This window comes from Tupaia chinensis, unplaced genomic scaffold (genome assembly GCF_000334495.1).
Source record: "Tupaia chinensis unplaced genomic scaffold, TupChi_1.0 Scaffold144262_1, whole genome shotgun sequence".
NCBI classification, from domain to species: domain Eukaryota; kingdom Metazoa; phylum Chordata; class Mammalia; order Scandentia; family Tupaiidae; genus Tupaia; species Tupaia belangeri.
Window position 1 is genome coordinate 3,394,497 of NW_006204120.1, and position 25,860 is coordinate 3,420,356.

The 25,860-nt window shown below is 42.6% G+C and overlaps 1 protein-coding gene across 2 annotated transcripts in view; it reads left to right on the top strand.

Annotated features, from left to right (window-relative positions):
* The first annotated feature begins 2,655 nt into the window (after positions 1-2,655).
* The window catches only part of SLC25A30 (solute carrier family 25 member 30), a 25,204-nt gene continuing 1,999 nt past the window's right edge, over positions 2,656-25,860 (top strand). The window contains exons 1-10 of one of the 2 annotated variants that reach the window (XM_006166524.3): positions 2,666-2,741; positions 8,266-8,316; positions 9,001-9,121; positions 10,914-11,061; positions 15,606-15,700; positions 16,832-16,917; positions 19,706-19,801; positions 20,660-20,784; positions 24,082-24,220; positions 25,336-25,416. In XM_006166524.3, the coding sequence (XP_006166586.1) occupies positions 9,058-9,121; positions 10,914-11,061; positions 15,606-15,700; positions 16,832-16,917; positions 19,706-19,801; positions 20,660-20,784; positions 24,082-24,220; positions 25,336-25,416 (834 nt within the window). In that variant the 5' untranslated portion in view covers positions 2,666-2,741; positions 8,266-8,316; positions 9,001-9,057. Of the gene's footprint in view, positions 2,742-8,265; positions 8,317-9,000; positions 9,122-10,913; positions 11,062-15,605; positions 15,701-16,831; positions 16,918-19,705; positions 19,802-20,659; positions 20,785-24,081; positions 24,221-25,335; positions 25,417-25,860 lie in introns of both variants that reach the window. The other variant, XM_006166523.3, reaches the window with a different exon arrangement.

The following is a 25,860-nucleotide window of genomic DNA, read 5'->3' on the forward strand; positions in this document are numbered from 1 at the left end:
TGATTTAAAAAATGTATCTAGGGGCAGGGCTAGCAGTGGTGTATAATGGTGAAGGTGCTGGATCCCACATGGCAAACTCTGTGGTTCGAGTCCCAGACCTGGCATCTTGAAAAACATGCCAAGTACCTGGGTGTGCATACCCAAAATTCCAAGGAGAGAATGGAGAAGGGATTGCTCTGTGGCTATCTTTCCTGGGGGGTAATTTCTTACTTTCCCTCTCTTTCTGGTTAGTGCACATGGCCTTTGGCAAAAATCTTAAAAACAAAAAACAAACAAAAAACCGCATCTGGGGGGCAGCAGGAGATGTACTGGTTCAGGTGGCTGGATCCCATATGGCTGACTGCATGGTTCAGGTCCCAGACCCAGTGGCTTGAGAAACATGACAGAGATCTGTGTGTGGAGTTCCCAAAATCCTGAAAGGAGGGAGAGACAGAGGAGAAGGAATCGCAGCATTACCATTTCCCATAAGAGGTGCTTTCTTTCTCTCATTCTTTTTCTGTCACGCATGCATGTGGGTATGGCCCAGCTGCAATGACCCAGTAGTTGTGCAACGCTGGAAGCCATAGAGAAGATTAGGGTTTGGTTCCCAGGTGGACTTGTATATGCCAATGCCCATGATCCTGGCTGGGAGAGAAAGGCTGGGAGAGGATCATGGCATGAGATCTAGTTGAGGGCTCTTGTCTTTCTGTCTCTCACACATGAAAGAAATCAAATAAGCTTTAAAAATATATTACATAAAATGTTTATTATAAAATATCTGTACTCTCTCCATATATATAAATATAAATATACATATATGTATATATATATATACATATATATATATATACTCAATCTTGCAGTTGAGCCTGAGTTGGAGGAGGTGGAAGCTGCTGCCGACCTGTAAGTGCATTGCCTGAGTCTCCTCTCACCTTCCTCTTCTCTCTCACCTGCCCTCTCTTTCCTGTAGTCCAATGTCCAGGTGCTGTGGGTGTTGTGGGGGCCATGTTATCTGCTACTGTTTGGGTAAAAGGTATATTGTTCATTGCTCTATACACACACACACACACATACACGGAAAACTAGGCATGAATTTCAAATAGGTTTTGCACCAGAATGAACTCATGCTTTAAATTCTTTGATGAACCCTTTGAGTCCCCTCATGCAAAGTGCAATATAAAGAGAGAGACTGAGAATTCATAGGTCTTGTGCCACCAAGCAAGGAAGTGCTCAAAGATTGATAGGAAACATGAAACGGTACAGAAGCTACATGAAAAGATTTGCACTGGCCAAATATAGGCCAGCTTTGACCAGGAAGGACTTTGACATCATGGATAATGATGTCAAATCAACCATGCCTCTGTATGTGAGGCAATGGGAAATACATATCTTCACCTCCTACTTTTCTCACTAAAATGTTTAGCCTACATCTAATCTAAAGAAGCAATCTCATAAATCCAGAACACGATAGTTTATAGGACAACTGACCTAGACTTGAGATATGCCAAAGTTATGAAGGAGTTTATGTAGAGACATGCAGTCAAGTGCAATGGGTAAATCCTCAGCAGATCCTATGTGTGTACAACATATGGGGCCAATAAAAGACATTTAAATATGGACAGTCTGTGGGGTGATTTCACTGAAATGGCATTAAATTTCTTGTATGTGATAAAGGTGAGGCATTAAGAGGTGAAACTAGGGAACCAGCAGTTAGCGTAATGGCTATGTCGCTGGACTCCCACATAGTTGACCGCGGTTTGCGTCCTGGACCCGGTGGCTTAAAACTCACGCTGGGTGCATGTGCATGCGTGCCCAAGATCCCAAGAGAATGGAGGAGAAGGGATTGCGGCATGACTATCTCCCCTGGGGGTTGATTTCTCGCTTTCTGTCTCTCTGTCTCTGTCTGTCTGGCCAGCGCAAGCGCCCTATAGCCAAAAAAAAAAAAAAAAAAAAAAGGTGAAACTAGATCGTTTGTAACTTTCCAGTGGCTCAGGGAGAAGAAAACTATACAAGTAGAAAGAACGTAAATGGAGGCCCGCAGGTGGCGGTGGTTAAGGTGCTGAAGTAACAGATTACCAACCACAGTTCAAGTCCCAGACCTGGTGATTTGTTTTCAATCTTATCTCTTTCTCCCTCTGTCTCTCTCTGGTCAAATCTCATCTCTTTCTCCCTCTGTCTCTCTCTGGTCAAACTGAATAATAATAATAAATACAGTTAAGTAAATTCTTTTTTTTAGAAAAAGGAAAATGTTAGCAGTTGGTAAATCTGGATAAGGGATATACTGTTCATAGTAGGGTTCCTTCAATTTTTCGGTAGGTTTGCGCATTTTCACATATAAAAGGCTGGAGTTAAAAGTAAATTCAAGTTCTCTAACAACTAGGGAGGCTCCCGTGGACACACAGAACTCAACTCCTATGGCCGCGTTCCCAGTTTCCTTCCCGGCGGGCGCAGTCAAGATCCAAGGCCGCAGAGGGCGTCACCGAGTCCCAGGCAGCTTCTTCCGCAGTCTCCGTGAACTTAAGATCCAGTGCTGGACTCGGCGGGTCCAATGCGGCCTCCGCAGCCTTCGAGCCGGGACTAGGGCGTGTCCTGGGCGGGGTTTATGCCGGCAGTAGCCAATGGGGGCTGAGGAGGTGGGCGGGGCTGCGCGCAGCTCTTGGGCCGCCCCCGGCGCTCTATAGCCTTATTCCACCTCCGCCCGGGTCACCAGCTCTTGCTGCAGAAGTGCTTGAGCCGGAGCGGGTGCAGGCAGTCGCTGTCGGGTAAGTGCGTGGCCCGCTTCTTCTCTTGCGCTCCTATCCTCTCTCCTGCCCTTATTCCTGCGGCGTCTGGAACCCAGAGGCTGCGGTGTCTGGTGAGCCTGGAGGCTCCCGGGCGTCCCCTGCGTCTGCCTGTGAACCCCTGTTGCGATGCAGGGCCGGTCGTGGTAGGACGCGAGGTTCCCGGGCCCAGGGTTTGGCCCTACTTCTCGGGCTCCTGCTGCCTCGGATCGGGTCGGTTATCAAGGATTGGAGTGATTCCTGCTCCAAAGTCATTATGTCCAAATGTGAAGCCCATTCCGTCACCTGTGCATTTGCGCCTTGGCTCCCACGGTTTGTTTCTCCTGTCGACGCATCCCTCCCACTCGTGGCTTCATTCAGACTGCAGCCGGAGAGCCGGCGAACTTCCCATCTGGGAAAGGGCGCTCTTCTCTCTGAACTGCTCACGGAACACGCTAGGTTGTCTCACATTTGCAAAGACCGGTCGAATGCATTTGCGCAAGTAATGTAGTTTTAAGGTCTTTCTCATAGTTTCATGAAAAGCACTTGCCTAAGATCAACTTTACTGTTTCTGTTTCTGCGGAAGAATAGCTAAACAATGTCGGAGCTGCCCTGCAGACTGTAGGTGCGCCCTATTGTGTAGTGAGAAGGCTGAAAAGCATGAATTCTGCTTTTGGCTTTGCCGCTGCTAAACTTTGTGACCCTGGACTCAGTTAATGCATGTGAAATGAGATACGAATCTAAGATTCCTTTTAAACCCCAGTAAGGTAAGTTTATTTTTTGTTCTGCACTTTTAAAAAAAGAATAGGAAATAGGAAAGTTCATGAAAGGGCAGCGTGTCAGGGAACAGATTTTTGAGAGCACGGAAGTTTAGAGACTGTTTACATTTAAAGATTTATAGATGGTAAAGGGAACACCAAGTAAGATTGAAAGAATTTATCACGGATTAATTTTATAAGAGAACTTGGAGAATTTTCAAAAGTACCAGCCACGGATATGCACTGTATTTAATTACCCCTCTATAGCTGTACAGGTGAGGTCAGGAGAAAATAAATGCTAAGTAACGGTATAAGAGAAAATGTAGGGGCCAGGTGGTGGTGGGTTGTAATACAGCTGGGACCCACATGTGAAAGCTGGGTCCTCCTGGGGCCTCCCTGAGCACACTGGACACACGCATGTGCATCCATGATTTAGGTCAGCCGAGATGGGTGCGTCACAGAGTGGAGACCCAGTTAGGGGTGCCTGTGTCTGTTTTCTTGTCTCTAGAGAAGAAATAAATTGATTTTTTAAAAATTGAGTAGACAGCATGTGTAACTTAGCATATACTTTAGGTATGGAGAGAATCCTTTGGAATTTTTAATATATGTAGACATGTTCATTCAGAAAACATTTTTTAAGTAGAAAGTTTTGTATTTTCCCCTGTGGACAAATCCTTCATTTATTCTAGATCTATAGTCTTTGCTATCCTCTCATCCACCAATATTTTTAGCAGCCTTTGGAAGATAGTGCTTGGCTGCAGAGTAGAACATAGAGGAAAAAATGTGCCATCCTGTGGAGAGACTGAGGAAAGTTGTTTTTCCTCTCTGAGGTAGTGTTTCCTTAGCTGTGAAATGTGCATGGATAATGAGGCCTATGTCATAGGATTGTGAAAATTACGTAGTAAAGTCTTCGTGTGAAAAATGTAGAGCAATGACCAACCTCTGGTATTTGGAATTGATAGCTATTGTTAGTACTGTATTCATAATGAAGCGGAGAGTAGCCTCACCCTGGGTTTTAGTCCGGCTTAAGAATATATTTAGTAGGAAGGGAACTGCAAAGTCGAGAATGATCTGCATCCACTGCCTGATGGTGGAATTTCTCCTTAGTTATTTCCCTGAATCTGGGACTAAGATGCTGTCCAGACACTACTGACTGCTGAAGACATGTTAATCTGAATGTCTTGTCACTTCAATCCACAGAGTTGGGAATTTGGAAAAAAATTTAAAAAGAAAGAAAAGAAAAGGAAAAAAAGGACAAAAAACTATGGTTGGGAGACCAGCAGTTGGCGTAATGGCTATGTTGCTGTACCCCCATGTAGTTGACCAGAGTTCGAGTCCCGGACCCGGTGGCTTAAACTCATGCCAGATGCATGTGTGTGCGTGCCCAAGGTCCCGAGAGGAGAATGAAGGAGAAGGGATTGTGGCGTGGCCATCTTCCCCCCCTCCCGGTGGGGGGGCGTGATTTCTCACTGTCTGTTTCTGTCTTTCTGGCGAGTGCACACGTCCTATATTCAAAAACAACAACTATGGTTGGAAGTCGAGGAATGCGTGTGGGAAGAATTCTTCCAAGAGAGCTCAGAAAGTAAGAAATGGGCTAGTTTACTGTAGAGAGATTTTAGTCTATGATAAGTGAAGGCCCACCATCTTGCTGTGGTCGGTACAGCGTAGCCAGTCCAGTGTATGGTCACCCATTCCATTCTCTTTTTTATTATTATTAGTTTTTTAATATTACATTTTATATATATATATATATATGTATGTATATATTTGAGAGGTTTTTGCTATAGGGCGCATGCACTCCCCAGAAAGCCAGAGAGAGACACTAAGCAAGAAATCTCCCCCTAGGGGGGATGGCCATGCCTCAATCCCTTCTCCATTCTCCTCTCAGGATCTTCAGCACATGCACACACGTATTCGGTGTGAGTTGGTCCAGGACTCAAACCGGGGTCGACTAGATGAGAGTCCAGCAACATAGCCATTATGCCAACTGCTGGTCCCAATCATGTATGTCTTTACAACGTACAACATTTCTTTTTCCAGCCTGATTACTATGCATATCAGCCAAGACAAAGACATTACTATCCACCCATTTCATTCTTACCTAGGACCTTTTCTTTGGATGTTTGTCTAACTGCTGAGGTGCTCTTGGTTCTTATTTAAGCCAAATTATTCTTTAACTTGCTAGCTTTTACTTGGGAAGGCCCAGAAGTCTTAACTGCTTAGGGATCTAGTAACAGTATTTGGAAAGGAAAAAATAAGAGGCAAAAAGTTTTTAACTCTCTTACTAAATAACTTTTAAAACCTGTAATTGAATAGAAAATACTTTCTTAAAGTTTAGCCAGGGATGCTGATGTAGTAGTGGGCACCGCATACTTGCAGAAGGTAAGTTTTATTCTGGCCATGTATCTGAGTGGGAACGAATGGTATGTGAGCTCTCTCATGTGATTAAAAACTATGAGGAAACTGTGAGGAGACAATTTGGCAAAAATGTCAAGCTCTTGTTGAGTACTTGCATATGACTACAGATTACTCCAGTGCCTCTAGCTTTTAATCTAACTAAAAACTTAATATCAAAGCTGACAGAGGGAGAGTAGCCAAATCTCGTTAAAACTAAACTAGCAAAACAAATTAAAGTAGTGGTATAAAACTAGAAGGTTAATTAGTAAGACAGAATGAGGTCACATGGCAGTCTAGTCTAAAAAAATTTGTTTTAAATGAGAGCTCAATTAAAATCCCAATTCTCATTAAGTCTTGCTGACATTTTAGAGGGTATCTTCTATGCATGCATGTGTGTGGTGGGCACATGTATATCTCTACATACATACATATGTTTTATTGCAGAAAAAGGGTGGTTTTTTTTTTTTTTTTTTTTTTTTTGCTATAGGATGTTTGCGTTTGTTGGCGAGAGACATAGAGAAAGAGAGGGAAAATGAGAAATCACCTTCTGGGGTGATGGCCATGCCACCAACCCCTTCTCTTCCATTCTTCTTGGGATTTTAGGCACACAAGTACACATGCCTGGTATGTTTTTTAAGCCTCTAGGTCTAGGATTGAACCACACAGTTGGGCATGTGGGATCTAGTGTCTTAATCTCTGGGCTACCTGCTGGCCCCTGAAAAAAAAAAAGTCATTTTTAAATGAGACCAATAAATGGGACCAACAGATGGCATAATGGTTATGTCACTGGACTCTCACGTAGTTGACTTCTGTTCAAGTCCTAGACCTGGTGGCTTAAAACTCACATTGGGCACATGTGTGCATGCCACAAATTCCAGGAGGAGCATGGAGAAGGGATTGTGGAGTGGCCATCCCCCCAGGAGGTGATTTATTGCTTTCTGTCTCTCTCTCTCTTTTTCCAGCGATCATGCACACCTTGTTGGAAAAATCTCTCTTAAAACAAAAAAACAAACAAAAAAATTAAGACCAATAAAAAGAAGACCCAATTGTATTGCCATTATTAAAAATTAACTACTTAAGTAGGAATTTATGTGCCCACAGTGTCCCATGGTATGAATTGGCAGTCGTTTTTTTAAAATAAAAATTATTTTATTTAACTTTATTTATTTATTTTAATTTGAGCAGAGAGGAGGACAGAGCAAGAGCGAGAGAGAAGAGAAAGCAAGCCGCCATGTCTGGGACTCAAACCGCAGTCGGCCATGTGGGACTCCGGTGTCCTTAATCACCACAACACGTGCTGGGCCTGGCAGTCATTTTTTTAAATTCATTGATTTTCATCAAGAGCACAGATACTTGGGCTTTATCTCTGAGATCCTAATTCAATAGGTGGAGCATTGGGGTCTGCACTTTTAAAAACCTCTGCACCAGCTTAAGAATTACAGTAGTGTCCCCTCTTATCCAGGGAAATATGTTCCCAGACCCCTAGTGGATGCCTGAAACCATGATTAGTCCTGACCCCTGTATATACTATGTTTTTTTCCTACATACTCTGTGATAAAGTTTTATTTATAGGTTAAGCACTTTAAGAGATTAGCGATAATATTAGAAAAATTATAACAATATACTGATAAAAGTGATGTGATGGTAGCTTCTCTCTCTAAGTATCTTTTATGGTTATTATTGTGCCCTCGGCACAAGGGCGAATTTACTGACTCGAAACCCATGTAACTACAGAATGGGAAGGAGTTGGGCTATGTCTTGCCTGTGAGTATATGCAAGTGAGCAAGGACCTGCTAAGTTGAAAGAGGATGGAAGGCAGCACTTGTGGAGGGTCTTTAAAATGCCGTCGTGCGTTGCTTCACAATGGGATGCATTCTGAGAAATGCATTGTTAGGCCAATTTGTTGTGGGAACATCATACAGGATGCTTACACAGACCGATATGGAATACCTGCTACACACCTAGGATGTATGGCATGGCCTTTATGCTCCCTTTGGGACCGCCGACATATTTCATTGACCGAAACGTTGCTATGTGGTCCATGACTCTATAGTGTTTAATCCCCACAGTAGGCCTAAGTTAGCCATTTCATTTGGCCTAGTGAATAAAGTTTGAGTTCTGCCCCAACTGATTGTATTGGCTTCTGTGATGATGATAGCGTTGATGAAGGAAAAGCCTAGACTCAGAGATGAGCGGGAACTTCCTTTGGAAGGAAGTCATGTGGCTCTGACCCAAATCTGCCTCTCCCCTCATGCCAAGCTGCTTCCAGCTATTAAGAATAATAATTTCTCTTCCAGCTAAGAGAAAAATGCTGACACAAACTTATCTAAAAGGAGCATGTTGTAAGTAATTGTCATTTACCCTATACACAGGTTTGTGCCATTTTTCTGCTCCATTGCTCCTGAGAAATGTGATGCTTCCCGGTAGGTACTCACTAACTCAGTGCCAACCAAACAGCAATTACTTTGGGGTGAAGAACAGATTTAAGGTCAAAATAGCCTACTCAGAAAACACTGTGGATTGCACAGTGCTGAATGTATATACACATATATCAAGTTATCAGCATAGTAGATTATTATTATTTTTTTTGGAGAGATTTTCGCTGTAGGGCACGTGTGCTCACCAGACAGACAGAGAGAGACATAGAGACAGAAAGCGAGAAATCACCCCCCAGAGGGGATGGCCATTCTCCTCCATTCTCCTCTCGGGATCTTGGGTACGCACGCTCATGCGCCTGGCGTGAGTTTTAAGCCACTGGGTCCGGGAGGTGAACCGCGCGTGGTCGACTATGTGGGAGTCCAGTGACATAGCCATTACGCTAACTGCTGGTTCCCAGTAGATTATTTCTTGAGGGTTGGGTGAAAATTACGGCACCTGATAAAGTGAGATTGAAATGGCTGATTTGGGGCTTAGCAGATAGAGGTGTTGTGCTTTATTAAGGTCTGCCCTTGGGAATTGTTGCAGGGGCAGGACTGAGTGGGTGGGTGGGTGGGTGGTTGGATTTCCGTGATTATATCTGATAACACAATCCAAATAAAGGAAAGAGTTTAGAGAAGAAACTGCCTGTGTGAGAAGTCATACCTGGGGACTGTCTCTGTTATGTCCAGGAGAAACCCTGTTGAAGACGATGTTCCTGTGACTCCGAGGAAAAGGGACGTGTGAACATGTCAGCCCTGAGCTGGAAGCCGTTCGTGTATGGAGGGCTGGCCTCCATCACGGCCGAATGCGGTAAGGAGCCAGGGTGCTGGCGTTGCGTTGGCTGCTGCATGTGAATGTAGTTCCAGTGCATGGTGTGAACTTAGGAAACATTAATCCCGGAATGCAATGACGTCTTCTTTCGGTTTGTTTTTAAGACAGAATAGTCATTTTGGCTGCCTATTAGCAGTTTAGGTTTTAAAGTTCAGTAGGGAGAAAGTCGAACCTGTTGACCAAACAGAAGTTTTATGAATCAGTTTTGGATTGCATCTGTCTCTATTTTTCTTGTCCCTTCCCCCACTTTGCCACTGTTAACACATTTGGCCATGAAGAGATTTGAGAAGCTCAAGGGCTTCTCTGAGCCAGATTAGATTGTAATTATTTAATCACTGTCTAATTATATACATTGGCTAGATCCTCTTTTCAACTTCCTCGTTAGTGGAGTTCCACATCTGAATATGTTTGCTCCTGTGTTTATTCTCTAGAATTATTCATTCGACAAATATTAATTAAAAAAAAGTACTTATCATAAAGCACATGCACACACACAAGACAGGGAAGGAAAGGGAGAGAGAAATACCTTTCGTGGAGCTCTGTCACACTGAGATCCCCTTCCTCCAGTCCTCCAACCTGCCAGCATCCTGGGCATGTGCATGGATGCCCCGTGTGTTTTCAGGCTGAGCAGGCAGGGAACTTGAGCAGGCCAGGGACCTGCACTATGGTTGGCTTGTGGCTTCCAGCTCTGTCTGCAGTCTGGTATGCACTTAGCTGCACTGAGGGTGGGCCCAACACATATGCATTGTGCAGCTTCTGAGCACCTGTTGCTGGGCTGGACACTTCATTGGCCTCCAGGGCTCAATCATTCTGGAAAACACATTAACCATCCCCTAGTGTGCTTGTAGGCTTTACCTTTGACCCAGTGAATCAAGGTTTCTGTCTAAGAATGGGTTTTCTATATTTGAGTGAACTGTTAGGTACTGTCCGAAACATTTTTACTTGCATAATCAGATTTAATTTTATACCATAAAATATTCCTTCCTCAGTGAGAAAGTCATTTAGAAAATGAACTTTTTAAACCTTTATTCATTCACATTCAGTCCAATTTTAGCTTTCACATATATAAAAAATACAGATGCTCCTCAACATCTGATGGAATCGCATTCTAATAAACCCATTGTAAGTTGAAAATAATTGCATTTAGTACACCTTACCTACCAAACATCATAGCTTAGCCTAGCCTACCTTAAATGTACTCAGAACAGTTAGGTTAGCCTACAGCTGGGCAAGATCACTTAACACAAAGCCTGTTTTGTAGTGAAATGTTTACTATCTCATGTTATCACATATTGGACTGAAAGTAAAAAATAATGGTTATACAGGTACTGGAGATATGGTTTCTGCTGAATGTGTATCACTCTTGTAGCATCGTATGGTCAAAAAATTGTAATTCAGACCATTGTAAGTAGGGGAAAGTATGTAGTATTTAAAAACTTAGGGTTTTAAATATTGGGTTATCAAAAAAGTGGTAACATTTTTTTTCTATGTTTTTCTTTGCAAAAATGCTTCATGACTTTTCCAACAACCCAAGAGAGTTTCTGTTTATGTAGAGTAAGATGGGGCATATGTAAAAGTCTAAAGAAAGGAAAATACATTTGTGCATATTTTAATTTTATGAATCATTGTTTTAAATAGAAAAAAAATTGCGTCCGCCATTTCTTAATGGCACATTATAGCGTGTGTATTTCCTAGGTGACAATAACTATGTGTCCTTTATTTAGTGGTTTCTTTTTATTAAGTGAAATGTTTCTTTCTTTAAAATGTTAAGGTACATTTCCAATTGATTTAACCAAGACACGGCTCCAGATTCAAGGCCAGACGAATGATGCAAATTTTAAAGAGATTAGGTATCGAGGAATGGTACACGCTTTAGTGAGGATAGGCAAAGAAGAAGGGCTGAAAGCACTGTACTCTGGGTGAGTAGACCTTCGTGCGTTTATATTTCACTGTTTCTCCTTTGAAATAGATAGATTTAAGATTAAGACTTAATAGAGAAAATGTAAAATGTTGAGGTATATTTGAAAAGAGTGATTAGCATGGTAGTATTTTTGCTTTTTACTCCAACTTTCTCTTTTTTTTTTTTTTTTTTTTTTAAAGAATTATTTTATTATTTATTTAGTTTAATTTGACCAGAGAAGGATAGAGGGAGAGAGAGAAAAAGTGAGAAAGCAAGCTGCCAGCTCTGGGATTCAAACCATGGTCGCCATGTGGGAGTCCAGCACTCTTAACCACCACACCACCTGCTGGCCCCCAAAACTTACATTTATTTTAAACATCCTGTTATTCAGTTCTTTGCTCTTTGGAAATAGCCCTTTTTCTTAGTTCTTCTGAGTTATCAAGGTTTTTGCCATAATGAATGTGACAGAATGGGTAGGAGTTGCCATGAATCCCTGTCTCTCAGCAGTTAACAAGCAGTGTTCTCTAGCCTCTGGGCGGGAAAGTTTGTAAGAGTAGGTCCTGCCTGTATCAGTCAGTGCCACTGTCAGAAACAGAGTTCACTTGGGTGATTTAAATGAAGAGACTTAAATGAAAGGAGTATTTAAGGTTTAAGGGTTAATGGAACAGGGCCAGTCCCATAGTGTAGCAGTTAAGTCCTCTGCATAAGGACCAGGATCCCACATGGCTGACCCCAGTTCTCATTCCAGCCCTGGCACTGGGTATGTGTGTGCATGCCCATAATCTTGGATGGGATTGAGAAATGGAGGAAAAAGGATTGTGGAGTGACTCCACCCCATTGGAAGTGGTGCTTTCTCTTTCGCTCTCTCTGGCAAGCACATGTGCATTTTGGCAATAAAACAAAGCCAAAAAAAAGGGTTAATGGAGCAAATAAAAATAGATATTGAGATACCTAGAAACTAGCAAATTGAGAAGTTATTATTAATGCCAACCCTGGGCCCAAATGGACAAGGGCATAAATAGTGCTACTAGAGCCCACTAGGGCTGGACCTTGCAGGAGAGGACAGTAGTTGTTGGGTGCCTTGGTAGTGCTTAGGGAGAGGAAGAAATCCTCTACTTTTTCCTCTTTCTTTTGCTCCCGTCTTTCCCATTGGTTGAACCCACCTGGATCATCAGCCTCTCAGGGAACAGAAAGTAAGAATGGATCTGGGAAAACTACTGGGGATGATTAGCACTAGCCCACTATTAAGGATTTGTCATTTAGTGGGGACTACAGACGTCTTAGCAGGGGGTTATGATGGCAGAGAGAGGGCATCATTCCCAGACTTGGAGGATAAGGGGTGGAGAATTTTTCTGGGAAGCTGTTGGGTTTAAGAGGTACTGGATCTTTGAAGGATCAAGTAGAGTTAGCCAGGTGAGGTTAGAGGGAAATAATATTTGTACAGAGTCAGCAGTATGTGCATTAGAACATAGAACATTCTAGAATACCAAGTAATTCAGCTAGGATATCATGTGGGAGTTAATGAGTAGCAAGAGATAGAACCAGAGTAGTAACGAGGGGTGAAGACATGAACAGCCTTATGCTATGCAAAGATCTTGATTTTATCTAGTGCACCACAGGTTGCAAACTGGTGGCCCACAGCCCCTCTGCGGGCCCACTGATCCCTGAGAGTTTTTGTTTTTCAGTTGAGCCACTATTTTTTAAATTTCACCAGAGAGAGACAGAGAGAGAAGAGAGAAAAAGGAAAAGTGAGAAAGCAAGCTGCCAGGGACTTGAACTGCAGTTGGCCATATGGGAGTCCTGAGCCTTTAATCATCCTGCCACCTGCTGGCCCCTGAGCTACTATTATTTATTTTTTTTTTTTAAGAATTACTTTATTTAACTTTTTTTCTTTACTTACCTTTTTTTTAAATTTGACCAGAGAGGTATTATTTTAATTTTCCGTAGGGCACGTGCACTCACTAGAGAGAGAGGAAGAATGGAAAAGTGAGAAAGCAAGCCATAATCGGCCATGTGGGAGTCCAGCGCCCTTAACCACCATGCCACCTGCCAGCCCCCAATGAGCCACTATTTTAAAAATGAGAAATGGGGGGCCAGCAGGTGGCATGGTGGTTAAGGGCACTGGACTCCCACATGGCTGACTGCAGTTCAAGTCCCGGACCTGGTGACTTCTTTCTCACTTTCCCTCTCTCTCCTCCTCTCTCTCTCTGTGTCTCTCTGGTCAAATTAAAATAAATAAATAAAGTAAAATAAAATAATTATTAAAAAAATAAGAAATGGCACATAAAAATCCGGGATTTTGTCTGTTCCAGGAAAATCAATATCAGGCTCACGTTCATTAACTGCTAACAGTAGTAGCAGGAGTTAAGGATACGTTCTCTGGTTTACAAAGCCTTTGACACTCACGTAGTGTATGTGTGAGCATGTAGACCCAGCCTGCTTTAGTCACTCATGTCATCTGCCTGGTTCGTATTTGAGTTCATGATGCTTATGGCAGACAGAAGCCACTGAATGGTTTTAAGGGTTTTAATTAGGAGGACTAAGATGGTTTCCATTGTTCAGAGTTGGCTCTGTGGGCCCAGCAGGTGTTATAGTGGTTACAGCACTGGACTCCCTCATGGCTACTGCAATTTGAGTCTCGGACCTGGAGGCTTGAAAATCATACAAAGCATGTGTGATGCCCAAGATCCCAGTAAAAGAACAGAGGAGAAGAAATTGCAGTGTGGCCCTCCACCCTGCAGTGATTTCTTGCTTTCCCTCTCACTGTCTCTCTCTCTCTCTCTGGCAAATGCATGTGCCCTATGGCCAAAACCTTAAAAAAATAAATAAAATAAATAAAAAAATAGTGGGTTGTTGGGATCTAGTACGTTAACCACTATGCCGCCAGCTGACCTACCTATAGAACTTTCTGTTTTTTTGCGATGGGTCAAGCACTAGTCACTATTATTTGAGAATGGTGAAGAGGAGCTAAGATGCTTTAGAAGTATTTCCATGGGGAAAAGAACTTGGAGATGGCAACACAAGAAGCAGGGGTGAGGATCTGAACTGAAGTCTTGATCTTGGAGATAGTCAGAAAGAAGACAGGCTGGGTTGTAGGGTCAGTAAGTGACATAATATGTGATGGGCCTATGTGAGGAATAGTGTAGGAGGAGAAGACAAGGCTGATGTCTTGGTTTCTGGTTTTGGCCAGTGTGTGGCTGCAAGTTCCATTCCCTGGTCTAGGAGACAGAGGAACAGAACTAATTGTTAGGAGAAGGAAGACAGTAGCTGTATGGGACTCCCGATCTGGAGGTAGACGTAGACATCTGTAGTACTGGAACTCCAAGGAGCAGTGGGAAATGTGTCTTTGGATCAGGTGGAAGATCAGCATTGGAAACATGCATTTACGAGTCTTCAGTCTTCAGACAGTGGTTGAAGCCTCAAGAGTAGATGAGCTCACCCTGGGAGTGGGTGAAGCAAGGGGGGAAGCAGTGCAGGGTAGAATTTGGGGGACCCTTAGAGGACACAGGTAGGAAGCTGTATAAAAAAGAAGTGGGAGAGGGTGAAGTTACAGCAGGTCTGAGAGGAGACAGCTACAAACAGGACAAAGGGGTGGGGGATAGTGGCAGATGTGCCAAGTTATGCAAGATATTACTTGAAAAGAGTCCTCTAGGGACCAGACCAGCAGATGGCATGTGATTACGTCACTGGAGTCCCACATGGCTGACTGCAGTTCTAGTCCTGGACCCAGTCACTTGAAACTCACATTGGGCACGTGTGCCCAAGATCCCAGGAGGAGAATGGAGGAGAAGGGATCGTAGCATGGCCATCCTCCCTGCGGGGTGATTTCTCACATTCTCTGTCACTGTCTCTGTCTCTCTCTGGTGGCCCTAAAGGAAAAAACCTCTTTTTAAAAAAGTGTCCTTTAACTTAGCAGCATTCTTGTCAGTTGTCACCTTGTTGTCAGTTGTCAGTCTCCCGAGGGGAGTTGTGAGGGACTGGGTTGGGGAAATGAGACTGCAGTTTGAGGAGGAAGTAGGAAGCTACAGAAAGAGCGGGGAGTGTAAATGCCACGGGGTGGTTGGTTGGCGGGGCGTATGGGCTGGAGGGAAGTTAATTTGTGTTTCTGGTGCAGTGTCTTGAACTTATTTCAGTACTGCTGTGGGAAGACTTTTAGTGAAAGGAAGTAACTGAAACAGGGCCTTTGAGGAGGTAGGAGGTACCCCTAGGGCAACAGCGGAAGATTACAGCTGTTTAAGGTATACCTGGATAAAGCCAGATCTCACCAGGTGCCGGTTGGGAAAGGAAGACTGTCTTTGAGCATGAATGGGCGAATGAAGCGCACATTCACTTACATTTTCACTGAGGATGGATATGAGGAGTCCAGTTTGCACTAAGAATTTGCACAAATCTAAGTGAGCCCACTTGTATTTTTGTTGGTTCTTGAATTTTTCAGAAGTCTGTTTTAGTGTAGTTTGGTTGTGGCAGACACATGAGTGCTTATACCTGTGTGTGTTGGTCTTCTGTAGGCTTCTCAGTGATTTTTTACGTTGTTTTCCCCCTTTTTGTACGTGGTTTTGACAGAATTGCGCCTGCGATGTTACGCCAGGCTTCCTATGGCACCATCAAGATAGGCACTTACCAGAGCTTGAAGCGGTTATTTGTTGAACGCCCAGAAGGTGAGTGGGGGTCTGGGTTCCACTGTGGACAGCAGGTGGGTTGTTTGTCTTCTTAATCAAGTGGTTTTAGAGTAGATTTTCTTCAGCCTGTTGTGATTTTACTATGGCTAAGGAGAACTGCGGGTGTGAAGTCTGATTGACTTGTGCTTAAAGCAAGCCAGCAGCTGATTTGAGGGGACTGACACTTAAAAGAAGCAATCTCTACAGACAGTTTGATTAGTTGTGCTCACCTCCAAACTGCCTGTGTTAGAGGACATAGCATAGTTTTAGTTCAATTAACATTTTCTAGAAGTGTGCAAGTTATTGCCTATTTTTCAGGGAAGCATTAAATACATTTCTTAGTATTAAGAACTCTGGTTCTAATATTCTGACTTGTTGCTTCAGTGACTTAATTTTAACCTGTAGAACTTTCTTTTCTTTCCTTTTTAGTGTTTGCTATAAGGTGTATGCATTTTCCAGAAAGAAATAGAGAGAAAGTGAGAAATCATCCCCGAGGGGCATGGCCATGTCATAATTCCTTCTCCTTCATTCTTTTCTTGAGATTTTGGGCATGCATGCACATGCACCTGGGGTGCTTTTCAAGCTGCTGGGTCCAGGAACTGAACCACATAGTGGGTTGTTGGGATCTAGTACCTTAACCACTATGCTACCAGCTGGCCTACCTATAGAACTTTCTGTTTTTTGTGATGGGTCAAACACTAGTCACTATTATTTGAGAATGGTGAAGAGGAGCTAAGATGCTTTAGAAGTATTTCAAACTAAATACATATCATATGCATTGTAACTTTCTTTGCCAAATAAATATCCATGTTATCTCATTAGAAATGTGTCTTTTCTACTCTTCTGACAGATACATCTCATTTTAATTATGGTCTGAATTTACACACAAACATGGATGGGTGTTCACTTTGCATGATGATTCACATTCTTTTCTAGAAAAGCAAAAAATTTTGCTAAGCAAAATCCCTTTAGTCAGCAAAATTCCTTTTAAAATTACTTGGTTCATAAAGCAGACTTTTTTGGGTAAATCTTAAGGTGAACAAGTAGTATATAAATGAGTACTATGTTTCAGCTACCCACAGGTAGAGCTCTCTGTATAGGAAAAGTCCAATAATATGCCTTTGTTTACAGATGAAACTCTACTGATAAACGTCATATGTGGAATTCTCTCTGGAGTCATATCCTCAGCCATTGCTAATCCTACCGATGTTTTGAAAGTAAGCTGTGCTACTTATATCTTATAGACACAGTCTACATTTTCTTATTGAAAGCATTTTGGTAATGAAAATCCATGACTATAACATATGCTAATATGCTGTATGTATATGATATGTTTATAATTTAAGTACTATAAAGGGTTTTTGTTTGTTTGTTTGTTTTTGCTGTAGAGTGTTTGCACTCTCCAGAGAGAGAGAACATGGGAAATCACCACCCACTCACTCCCTCCGGGGGGCTGGACATGCAGCAATCCCTTTGTCTCTTCTCGGGATGTTGGGCAAACACGTACATATACCCAGCGTGATTTTTTTCAAGCCACTGGGTTCAGGACATGAACCTCGCAGTCAGTCATGTGGGATCTAGTACCTTAACGTCCATGCTACCTGCTGGTCCCAACATGAAGATTCTAACTTTCAGGGCTGGCTCAGTGGCGTGGTGGTAATGTGGGATTGAAGTGATGCTGGATCCATGTGGAAGATTGTGATGTTGGTTCCTTGGTCAACCTGTACATGCTGGGCATGCACTTGACCCTGGCTGGCTGGGAAGGCTGGGAGTGGGGAGTCGTAGGATGGACCATGTTGAGGGTGCTTGTGTTTCTCTGTCTCTCACTCTCATGAAATAAATAAATCAAGTTAATAAAATATTTTAACTTTATTTATTTATTTATTAAGAAGTTTTTGACTTAGGGCATGTGTGCTCCCAGAAGAACACACAGAGCTAGAGATAGTGAGAGGGAAAATGAGAAATCACCACCCGGGGGGGGATGGCCATGCTGCAACCCCTTCTCCTCCACTCTTCTGGGATCTTAGGCATGTACCGACACTCGCCTGGCATGATCTTCACACCACTGGTCTAGGACTTGAACCACGGTCAGCCATGTACGAGTCCAGCAATGTAACCCCCATGCCACCTGCTGGCCCATTAACTTTTTTTTTTTTTTTTTGGAGAGGTTTTTGCTATAGGGCGCGTGCGCTCGCCAGACAGACAGAGAGAGACAGAGAGACAGAAAGCGAGAAATCCCCCCCCAGGGGGGATGGTCACGCTGCAATCCCTTCTCCTCCATTCTCCGCTCGGGATCTTGGGCACGCACGCCCACCCGCCCGGCGTGAGTTTTAAGCCACCGGGTCCAGGACACGAACCGCGGTCGACTACGTGGGAGTCCAGCGACACAGCCATTATGCTAACTGCTGGTTCTGGCCCATTAACTTTTAAATATTCAGTAAGTGAATTTCCAGTGGATACAGACAAGCTCAAAGTAGAATTCATTTTGGAGACAAGGATCTTGGTGACTGAGCAGAAAATTTGGGCTTAGATGCGTTCGATTTATTTTTTTCATTTTTCATTATTTTTCATTGGAAATATCCCACGTGGTGGCAGTTTATTAAAAATAGATGGGCTGTGGCCAGCAGGTGGCGTGGTGGTAAAGGTTCTGAGTTGTGGTAACATGTAGTAACATGGCTGACCGCAATTTGAGTCCTGGACTTGGTGGCTTGAAAAATCAAGCCAGGCATGTGTGCGTGCATGCCCAAAATCTCAAAAGGAGAATGGAAGAGAAGGGATTGCTGCATGGCCATCCCCCCTGGGGGATGATTTCTCACTTTTCCTATCTCTCTCTGTCTGTCTCTTTCCAGCAAGTGCGCTATGGCAAATAAATAACTAAAATAAAAAAAGGAAGAAGGAAACAACAACAAAAACACCTAAAAAAAAAGTTAGTGTATTTACTCCATAAACAAAAATAAAGTACCAATTTTTTAGTGAAAAGTCCTTTTTCATTCTTAAAAATGAAAGAGCTACATCAAGCATTACATTTATGCTGGAATTTGGGTCATGGAGCTGTTGTGAAGGTCACCAGTAGGTTCGAGCGTAACAGAGTGTGACAAGTACCTTGTGACCATTCCATGTCTGCTTGCCTGCATACCTTTTGGTTCAGATAGTAGGAAACAGTAGTAGCTTGGCATAGTTAATTTAAGAATTGTGTTTGCCCATGCCCAGTGCAGCTGAGGACACCAGATACTCTGATTAATTACATTAAATCTTTTTAGATGACCATCATGGTTTTTTTTTTAATTTGCCAGAGAGCATGAGTTCTCATGAGAGAGGGAGAGAGAGAGAGAGAGAAAGAGTAAACCCCTCATGGGGAATGGTCACTCTTCAATCGCTTCTCCTCCATTTTTCCCTTCCTTTGGGGTTTTGTTCGCTTGGCACGTTTCTCAAGCCATGGGTCAGGACTTAACCAGGTGGGATTCAGCAGCTTAACCACCATGTTACCAGCCAGCCCAGCCATCATTTCCTCTTTGCTACTTAGTAACCATAGGGAAATAGGCTATTTTTATATCCTTTTCAAAAAAAATGTTAAAAAGAATTTCTATTTTAACACTTAAATACTACTGGATGCTATTGGTTACTTTGTAGAAAGTCCAGCTTTTTTTTTTTTTTTTTTTTTTTTTTTTTAAGAATTACTTATTTAAGAGAGAGAGGGAAAGCGAGAAAGCAAGCCGCCAAGTATGGTATTCAGACCATGGTCGGCCACATGGGAGTCCAGCACCTTAACTAACCACCATGCCTCTTGCTGGCCCCATAGAGTCCAGATTTCTTAAGAAGCAATCCAATATATTTTTAATCTACCCAGGACATTTGCAAGTATCATCACAGTAATGTTTATATTACAGTTTTTTTCTGTTATTGATCATTAAGCAGCAGATTGATTTTCAGAGGTATGTGTTGCCTGGGGGGATGTGAGGGAATGGGCTAGTTCTCTCCTCTCATTGGTCTGTAACTCACCTCTAGATCCGGATGCAGGCACAAAGCGGCACCCTTCAGGGGGGCATGATAGGCAACTTCCTGAACATTTACCAGCAGGAGGGGACCAGAGGACTGTGGAAGGTGAGCTTGAAAACAAATCCAGCCGACTGAACTTTTCTTACCTATTTTTCTTTTTCCACTTCCTTGTTCCTATTCTCATCACTTTTCTTTATTCCAGGTGGCAGAAAGGAGTAAGGGAATAAGGACATCTTCTGTCCTTGCAGATACTGTTGTCCATAATTGTCCTATCTATAAAATGGGAATAGAAAGGATCTATCATAATTTTAAAGTACCATTTGAATAATCTATGTATAAGATATTCTGTGACAGCTAAGCACTTTCTCTTTTGTTAACTTTTTTTTTTTTAATTCTTATGGAGGTTTCTAGGCTATAGTTACATTGGGTGTTTTGGTCTGGATGATTTCATGGCCTTTAAGTGAAGGCTGTGGTCTTAGGCAAATGTTGGCCTGAAGTACTATTTCCTAATATTCTGATGCCTCGTCAGTTCGTAGAAGCGACCCTAAAGATCATCCAGCATGATCTCTTGGTATGTGTAAGGAAACTGGAGACTCTGAGAGGTGGCTTGTCCTAGCCAAGCGTCTGGCCCAAAGTCATACTGTCAGTGCCAGAGTAAAACTTAGGCTTCAGAGCTTTTGAGTTCTTGCTCTGTCGTCTTTTCCACTCTGTCACTCCACATTTCTACCCATGAGCAGGAAAACATAAAAATTGGTCACGGTTTATGGAGTTGCCCCTTGGGACGTTTGCAGGACTTAGTCTACGGGGGTATATCTAAATCTTTTTTTTTTTTTTTTTGGTTTTGTTTTGGGGGCTTTAATTTAATTAAAAAAGTTTTTTTTCAGTTTATTCAGAAAACATTGGTAAAATAAATTTCTGTTGCAAACTCACTGAATTCTTTTTATTGTTAATATTTTCACCCAGGGAGTGTCCCTGACTGCTCAGAGGGCTGCTATTGTTGTTGGTGTGGAGCTGCCGGTCTATGACATCACCAAGAAGCATCTGATTCTCTCGGGCCTGATGGGAGACACTGTCTATACCCACTTCCTGTATGTTTATGGATTTAAAAAAAATAATAATATAGGTATGCATGAGTTTAGGGTGGAAATTAGGTATAGAATTATGACATTTTTATGAAAGTATTCTCATACTTGAAAAATTACAATTCAGAAGTGAAGTAAGACAAAGTAAAAACCCTATCCCTTTACACAGTTATTTATGAACAGATATGTGTCTTCTAGGTGTTTTCCATGTGCATCTAAATGTATATGAAAGTATGTTACATTCTTTATCATACAAATAAGATCATGCCTTGCATTTTCTATTTGCTTTTTGAAATTTAACAATATAGTCCAAGTGTCTTTCCAGGGCAGTACTTACAGACTTTATTCATTCATTCATTCATTTATTTTTTGGAGAGGTTTTTGTTATAGGGTGCATGTGCTCGCCAGAAAGACAGAGAGACAGAGAGAGAGAAAGAAAGCGAGAATTCTACCCCCAGGGGGGATGGCCATGCCCAATCCCTTCTCCTCCATTTTCCTCTTGGGATCTTGGGCACGCACACACACGCGCCAGATGTGAGTTTAAGCCAGGTCTGGGACTCAAACCACGGTTGGCTACATGGGAGTCCAACGACATAGCCATTATGCCAATTGCTGGTCCCTTTACTTATAAGAATTATTTTATTTAACTTTATTTATTTATTTTAATTTGACCAGAGAGGGATAGAGTAAAAGAGTGAGAGACAGAGAGAGAGAAAGTGAGAAAGCAAGCTGCCAGGTCTGGGACTGAAACCTTGGTCAGCCATGTGGGAGTCCTGCGTCCTTAACCACCAAGCCACCTGCCGCCCCGAGATTTTATTTATTTTTAGTAGTTACTGATTATCACATTATGTGTCTATATCATTGCTTATTTTATCCATTGTTGAGAATGGGGAACAGTTTTTTCCCTAAGAGACTACTTGTAGTCTTCCCCTTATACAGAAGCCTTCAAAGGATAAAGACAGAGGTCCAAGATTTCTTAGTCCTTCCAAACAGGATTTTACTTTCTAAAATCCCACTCTGATTGTCATGATTAGGGGGACTACTACTGCCACCTAATGGGTAGATGCTGATGATGCAGCTAACATTGTTTTTCTTTCATTTTCTTTTCTTCTTTTTTTTTTTTTTTGTTTAAGAATTATTCATTTTATTGGGAACCAGCAGTTAGCGTAATGGCTATGTCCCTGGACTCCCACATAGTCGACCGTGGTTCGCGTCCTGGACCTGGTGGCTTAAAACTCACACCCGGCGCGTGTGCGTGCGTGCCCAAGATCCCAAGAGGAGAATGGAGGAGAGGAGACTGTGGCGTGACCATCCCCCCTGGGGGGTGATTTCTCGCTTTCTGTCTCTATGTCTCTGTCTGTCTGTCTGGCGAGTGCACGCGCCCTATAGCGAAAACCTCTCAAAAAAAAAAAAAAGAATTATTAATATTATTTATTCATTCATTTATTTTTAATTTGACCATAGAAAGACACAGAGAGAAAGAGAAAGAGAGAGAGAGACGGGGGGGAAGTTAGAAAGCAAGCTGGGTCTGGGACTTGAACTATGGTCAACCATGTGGGAGTGTCCAGTGCCTTAACCGCCTTAACCACCACACCACCTGCTGGTCCCTCTTTTCTTCTTTTTTTAAAATTTTCTATAAGGCTTATGTGCCATCAGGAGATAGAGAAAGAAAGTTAGAAAGCACCCCCCAAAGGGGGGGTGATGACACCACAGTCCATTTTCCTCCATTCTCCTCGGGGAATTTTTGGGCATTCACACACATGCCTAGTGCATTTTTTAAGCTGCTGGGTACAGGTCTCAGACTGTGCAGTTGACATGTGCAGCTGGCCACCCGGCTGGCCTGCAGCTAACAGCTTAGAATGCACAGAGAAACCTATACAGTGAAGAACGATCTGGTCCAAAATGTGAGTTGTGCTGAGGTTGAGGAACCGTGCTCTGAGTTGATACCAAAAGTGGTCTATTGTAGTTTTATGAGACTAAAAATAGAGTAGAACCTAAGAGCTTTGGTGGGCATTCCAGGGAGGAGAGCTTATCCTTTTATCTCTAGGAACACATGATTCCTGTGTAATTATGATCTGGCCAGAGTTACTCTAATGCCTACTGTCTACTCTTGGTAAATAAAAGAATTAGATCACCATTGGAGGTTGTTCCTTCGTGTTGCTATGAGACTTTGACATTAGATCCTCAAAGGTATTCTTAGCTGTGACTGGAACTTTTGGGCCAATACAATCAGTGCTGACGTTTAAGACATTTGCACATGGTAGTTAAGGTGGCTAGATTATGCCTGGCTGACCATGGTTTGAGTCCTGGACCTGGCGGCTTGAAAATCATGCCAGGCATGTATGCACATGTGTCCAAAGTCCCAAGAGGAGAATGAAAGAGAAGGGATTGTGGTGTGGCCATTTTCCCTGGTGGGTGATTTCTCACTTTTTCTCTCACTGTTTCTCTCTGGGTGAGTGTGGTGCCCTATGCCAAAAACACAAAAACAAAAACAAAAAACAAAAAACAAAAAAGAGAAGTGTGTGCAGTTCTCTGGATATGAACCTTTTCTTAATGGATTTCACATTGTTACATGTTACTTTAACATAGTTTGGGAAGAGGCAGTTTCTTGCCTTTGGAATGGTTGATATAGCTCAGTGGTGGTTAACTTTTTGTTTTTACCAATGGTATATTCATAGCTCTAGTTTCACCTGTGGTTTGGCTGGGGCCCTGGCCTCAAACCCTGTGGTCTACTCTTGGTAAATAAAAGAATTAGATCACCATTGGAGGTTGTTCCTTCGTGTTGCTATGAGACTTTGACATTAGATCCTCAAAGGTATTCTTAGCTGTGACTGGAACTTTTGGGCCAATACAATCAGTGCTGACGTTTAAGACATTTGCACATGGTAGTTAAGGTGGCTAGATTATGCCTGGCTGACCATGGTTTGAGTCCTGGACCTGGCGGCTTGAAAATTATGCCAGGCATGTATGCACATGTGTCCAAAGTCCCAAGAGGAGAATGAAAGAGAAGGGATTGTGGTGTGGCCATTTTCCCTGGTGGGTGATTTCTCACTTTTTCTCTCACTGTTTCTCTCTGGGTGAGTGTGGTGCCCTATGCCAAAAACACAAAAACAAAAACAAAAAACAAAAAACAAAAAAGAGAAGTGTGTGCAGTTCTCTGGATATGAACCTTTTCTTAATGGATTTCACATTGTTACATGTTACTTTAACATAGTTTGGGAAGAGGCAGTTTCTTGCCTTTGGAATGGTTGATATAGCTCAGTGGTGGTTAACTTTTTGTTTTTACCAATGGTATATTCATAGCTCTAGTTTCACCTGTGGTTTGGCTGGGGCCCTGGCCTCAAACCCTGTGGACGTTGTGAGAACGCGGATGATGAATCAGAGAGTTCTTCGTGATGGCAGGTGCCCTGGTTACACAGGTAGCCTGGATTGCTTGTTACAGGTGAGAAGGAATGTACAGCATAGTGCACTATATAATTTCTTGACCTAAATAGTGACTAAATTATGAAAGCGATTAAACTAAGTTACATGAGCCCATGTGGTTTGAGTCCCTGACTTGATCATATGTTGGGCTCATGTACTTACGTGCCCCAGATCCCAACAGAATGAAGAAATGGAGAAGAGATTGCAGTGTGACCACGCCCCATTGGAGGGTGCTTTCTCTCCCTCTCTCTCTCTCTCTCTCTCTTTCTTTTGAGAGTGCACTGGCCCTAAAAAAAAATATATTACATAATTTTTGCCACACCAAAGCTAAATTCATAAATATAAAAGCTAGATGAGTATTTAAAACGAAAGTTTATTTTTTTATACCTCTACTCTGCTGTGAGAGGTGAGGAAATAGTAATCTTTGCTGTGATTGTAGCAGACCTGTGCTTCTGTCTCTTTTTCTTTCTTGTTTTAGTGCTAGAGGGTATGCGCACTGCCAGAGAGAGAGAGAAAGCCCCCCCCCCAAGTGGGGCATGCCCATGCCACAATTTTTTTTCCCTCCACTTCTCCATCTCATCTGGACTTTGGGCATACATGCACACGCACCTGGTGTCAAGCTCCTGGGCCCAGTATTTGAACCATGGTCCACCATATGGAATCTGGCTCCTAGTGCATAGCACTTAACTGCTGTGCTGCAGAGCTGGCTCCTGATACTTATCATTTTTATCCAACTAACAACTTAGAAAAATAGGGCTCTATAGGGTATCTTAAATCATCATTGCTTCTTTATGACCTGTTTAGGAACTCAGATGGCATGATAGCAAAAGATCCCAGTTGGAATTAAATCTGATTTCGTAGTCATTCAACTACTGTTTGTCTGCCTTCTGTGGGGTTCTTTCATTCTTGTCTGTGGGGTTATTTGGCAGGGAGCCTCAGTCTTCCACTTACATGGAAGCCTTCAAAGAACAAAGAGAGAGAGAAAGCACAGATTTCTTAGACAGTCCTTCTAAACAGGATTTTATTTTTAAGAAAAATAAATTAGGCTGGCCACTAATTAGCAGTACATTTGACATAATTAGAAAGTTGGAAGTTAATCCCCTTCCTTAATGTCTCTCCCTTTCCCCTTAACAGACATGGAAGAATGAAGGGTTTTCTGCTCTGTATAAAGGTTTTTGGCCAAATTGGCTAAGACTTGGTCCTTGGAATATCATTGTATCCTTTTCCGTTTCAGTGACAAAAGAGGTAAAGCTTGTATAAACTATTGTGTTATTAATTATAATTCAAAAGTAAGTTCTTATTCTTCTGAGTTCCTCTTATTCTAAGAAATGACTACTGTTTCTTTTAGGAAATGTAAACTCTCCATTCTAGGCTCTGTGGATCTCAGTTTAATGATGGTATTATCCGAAGGTAATGATATCCGGGACCAGTAGATTGCATAATGGCTATGTCGCTGGACTCCCCTGTAGTCGACCATGGTTCGCATTGCGGACCTGGTGGCTTAAACTCATGCCGGATGCATGTGCGTGCGTGCCCAAGATCCCGAGAGGAGAATGGAGGAGAAGGGATTGTGGCGTGGCCATCCCCCCTGGGGGGTGATTTCTCACTTTCTGTCTCTCTGTCTCTCTCTGTCTTCCTGGCGAGCGCATGTGCCCTATA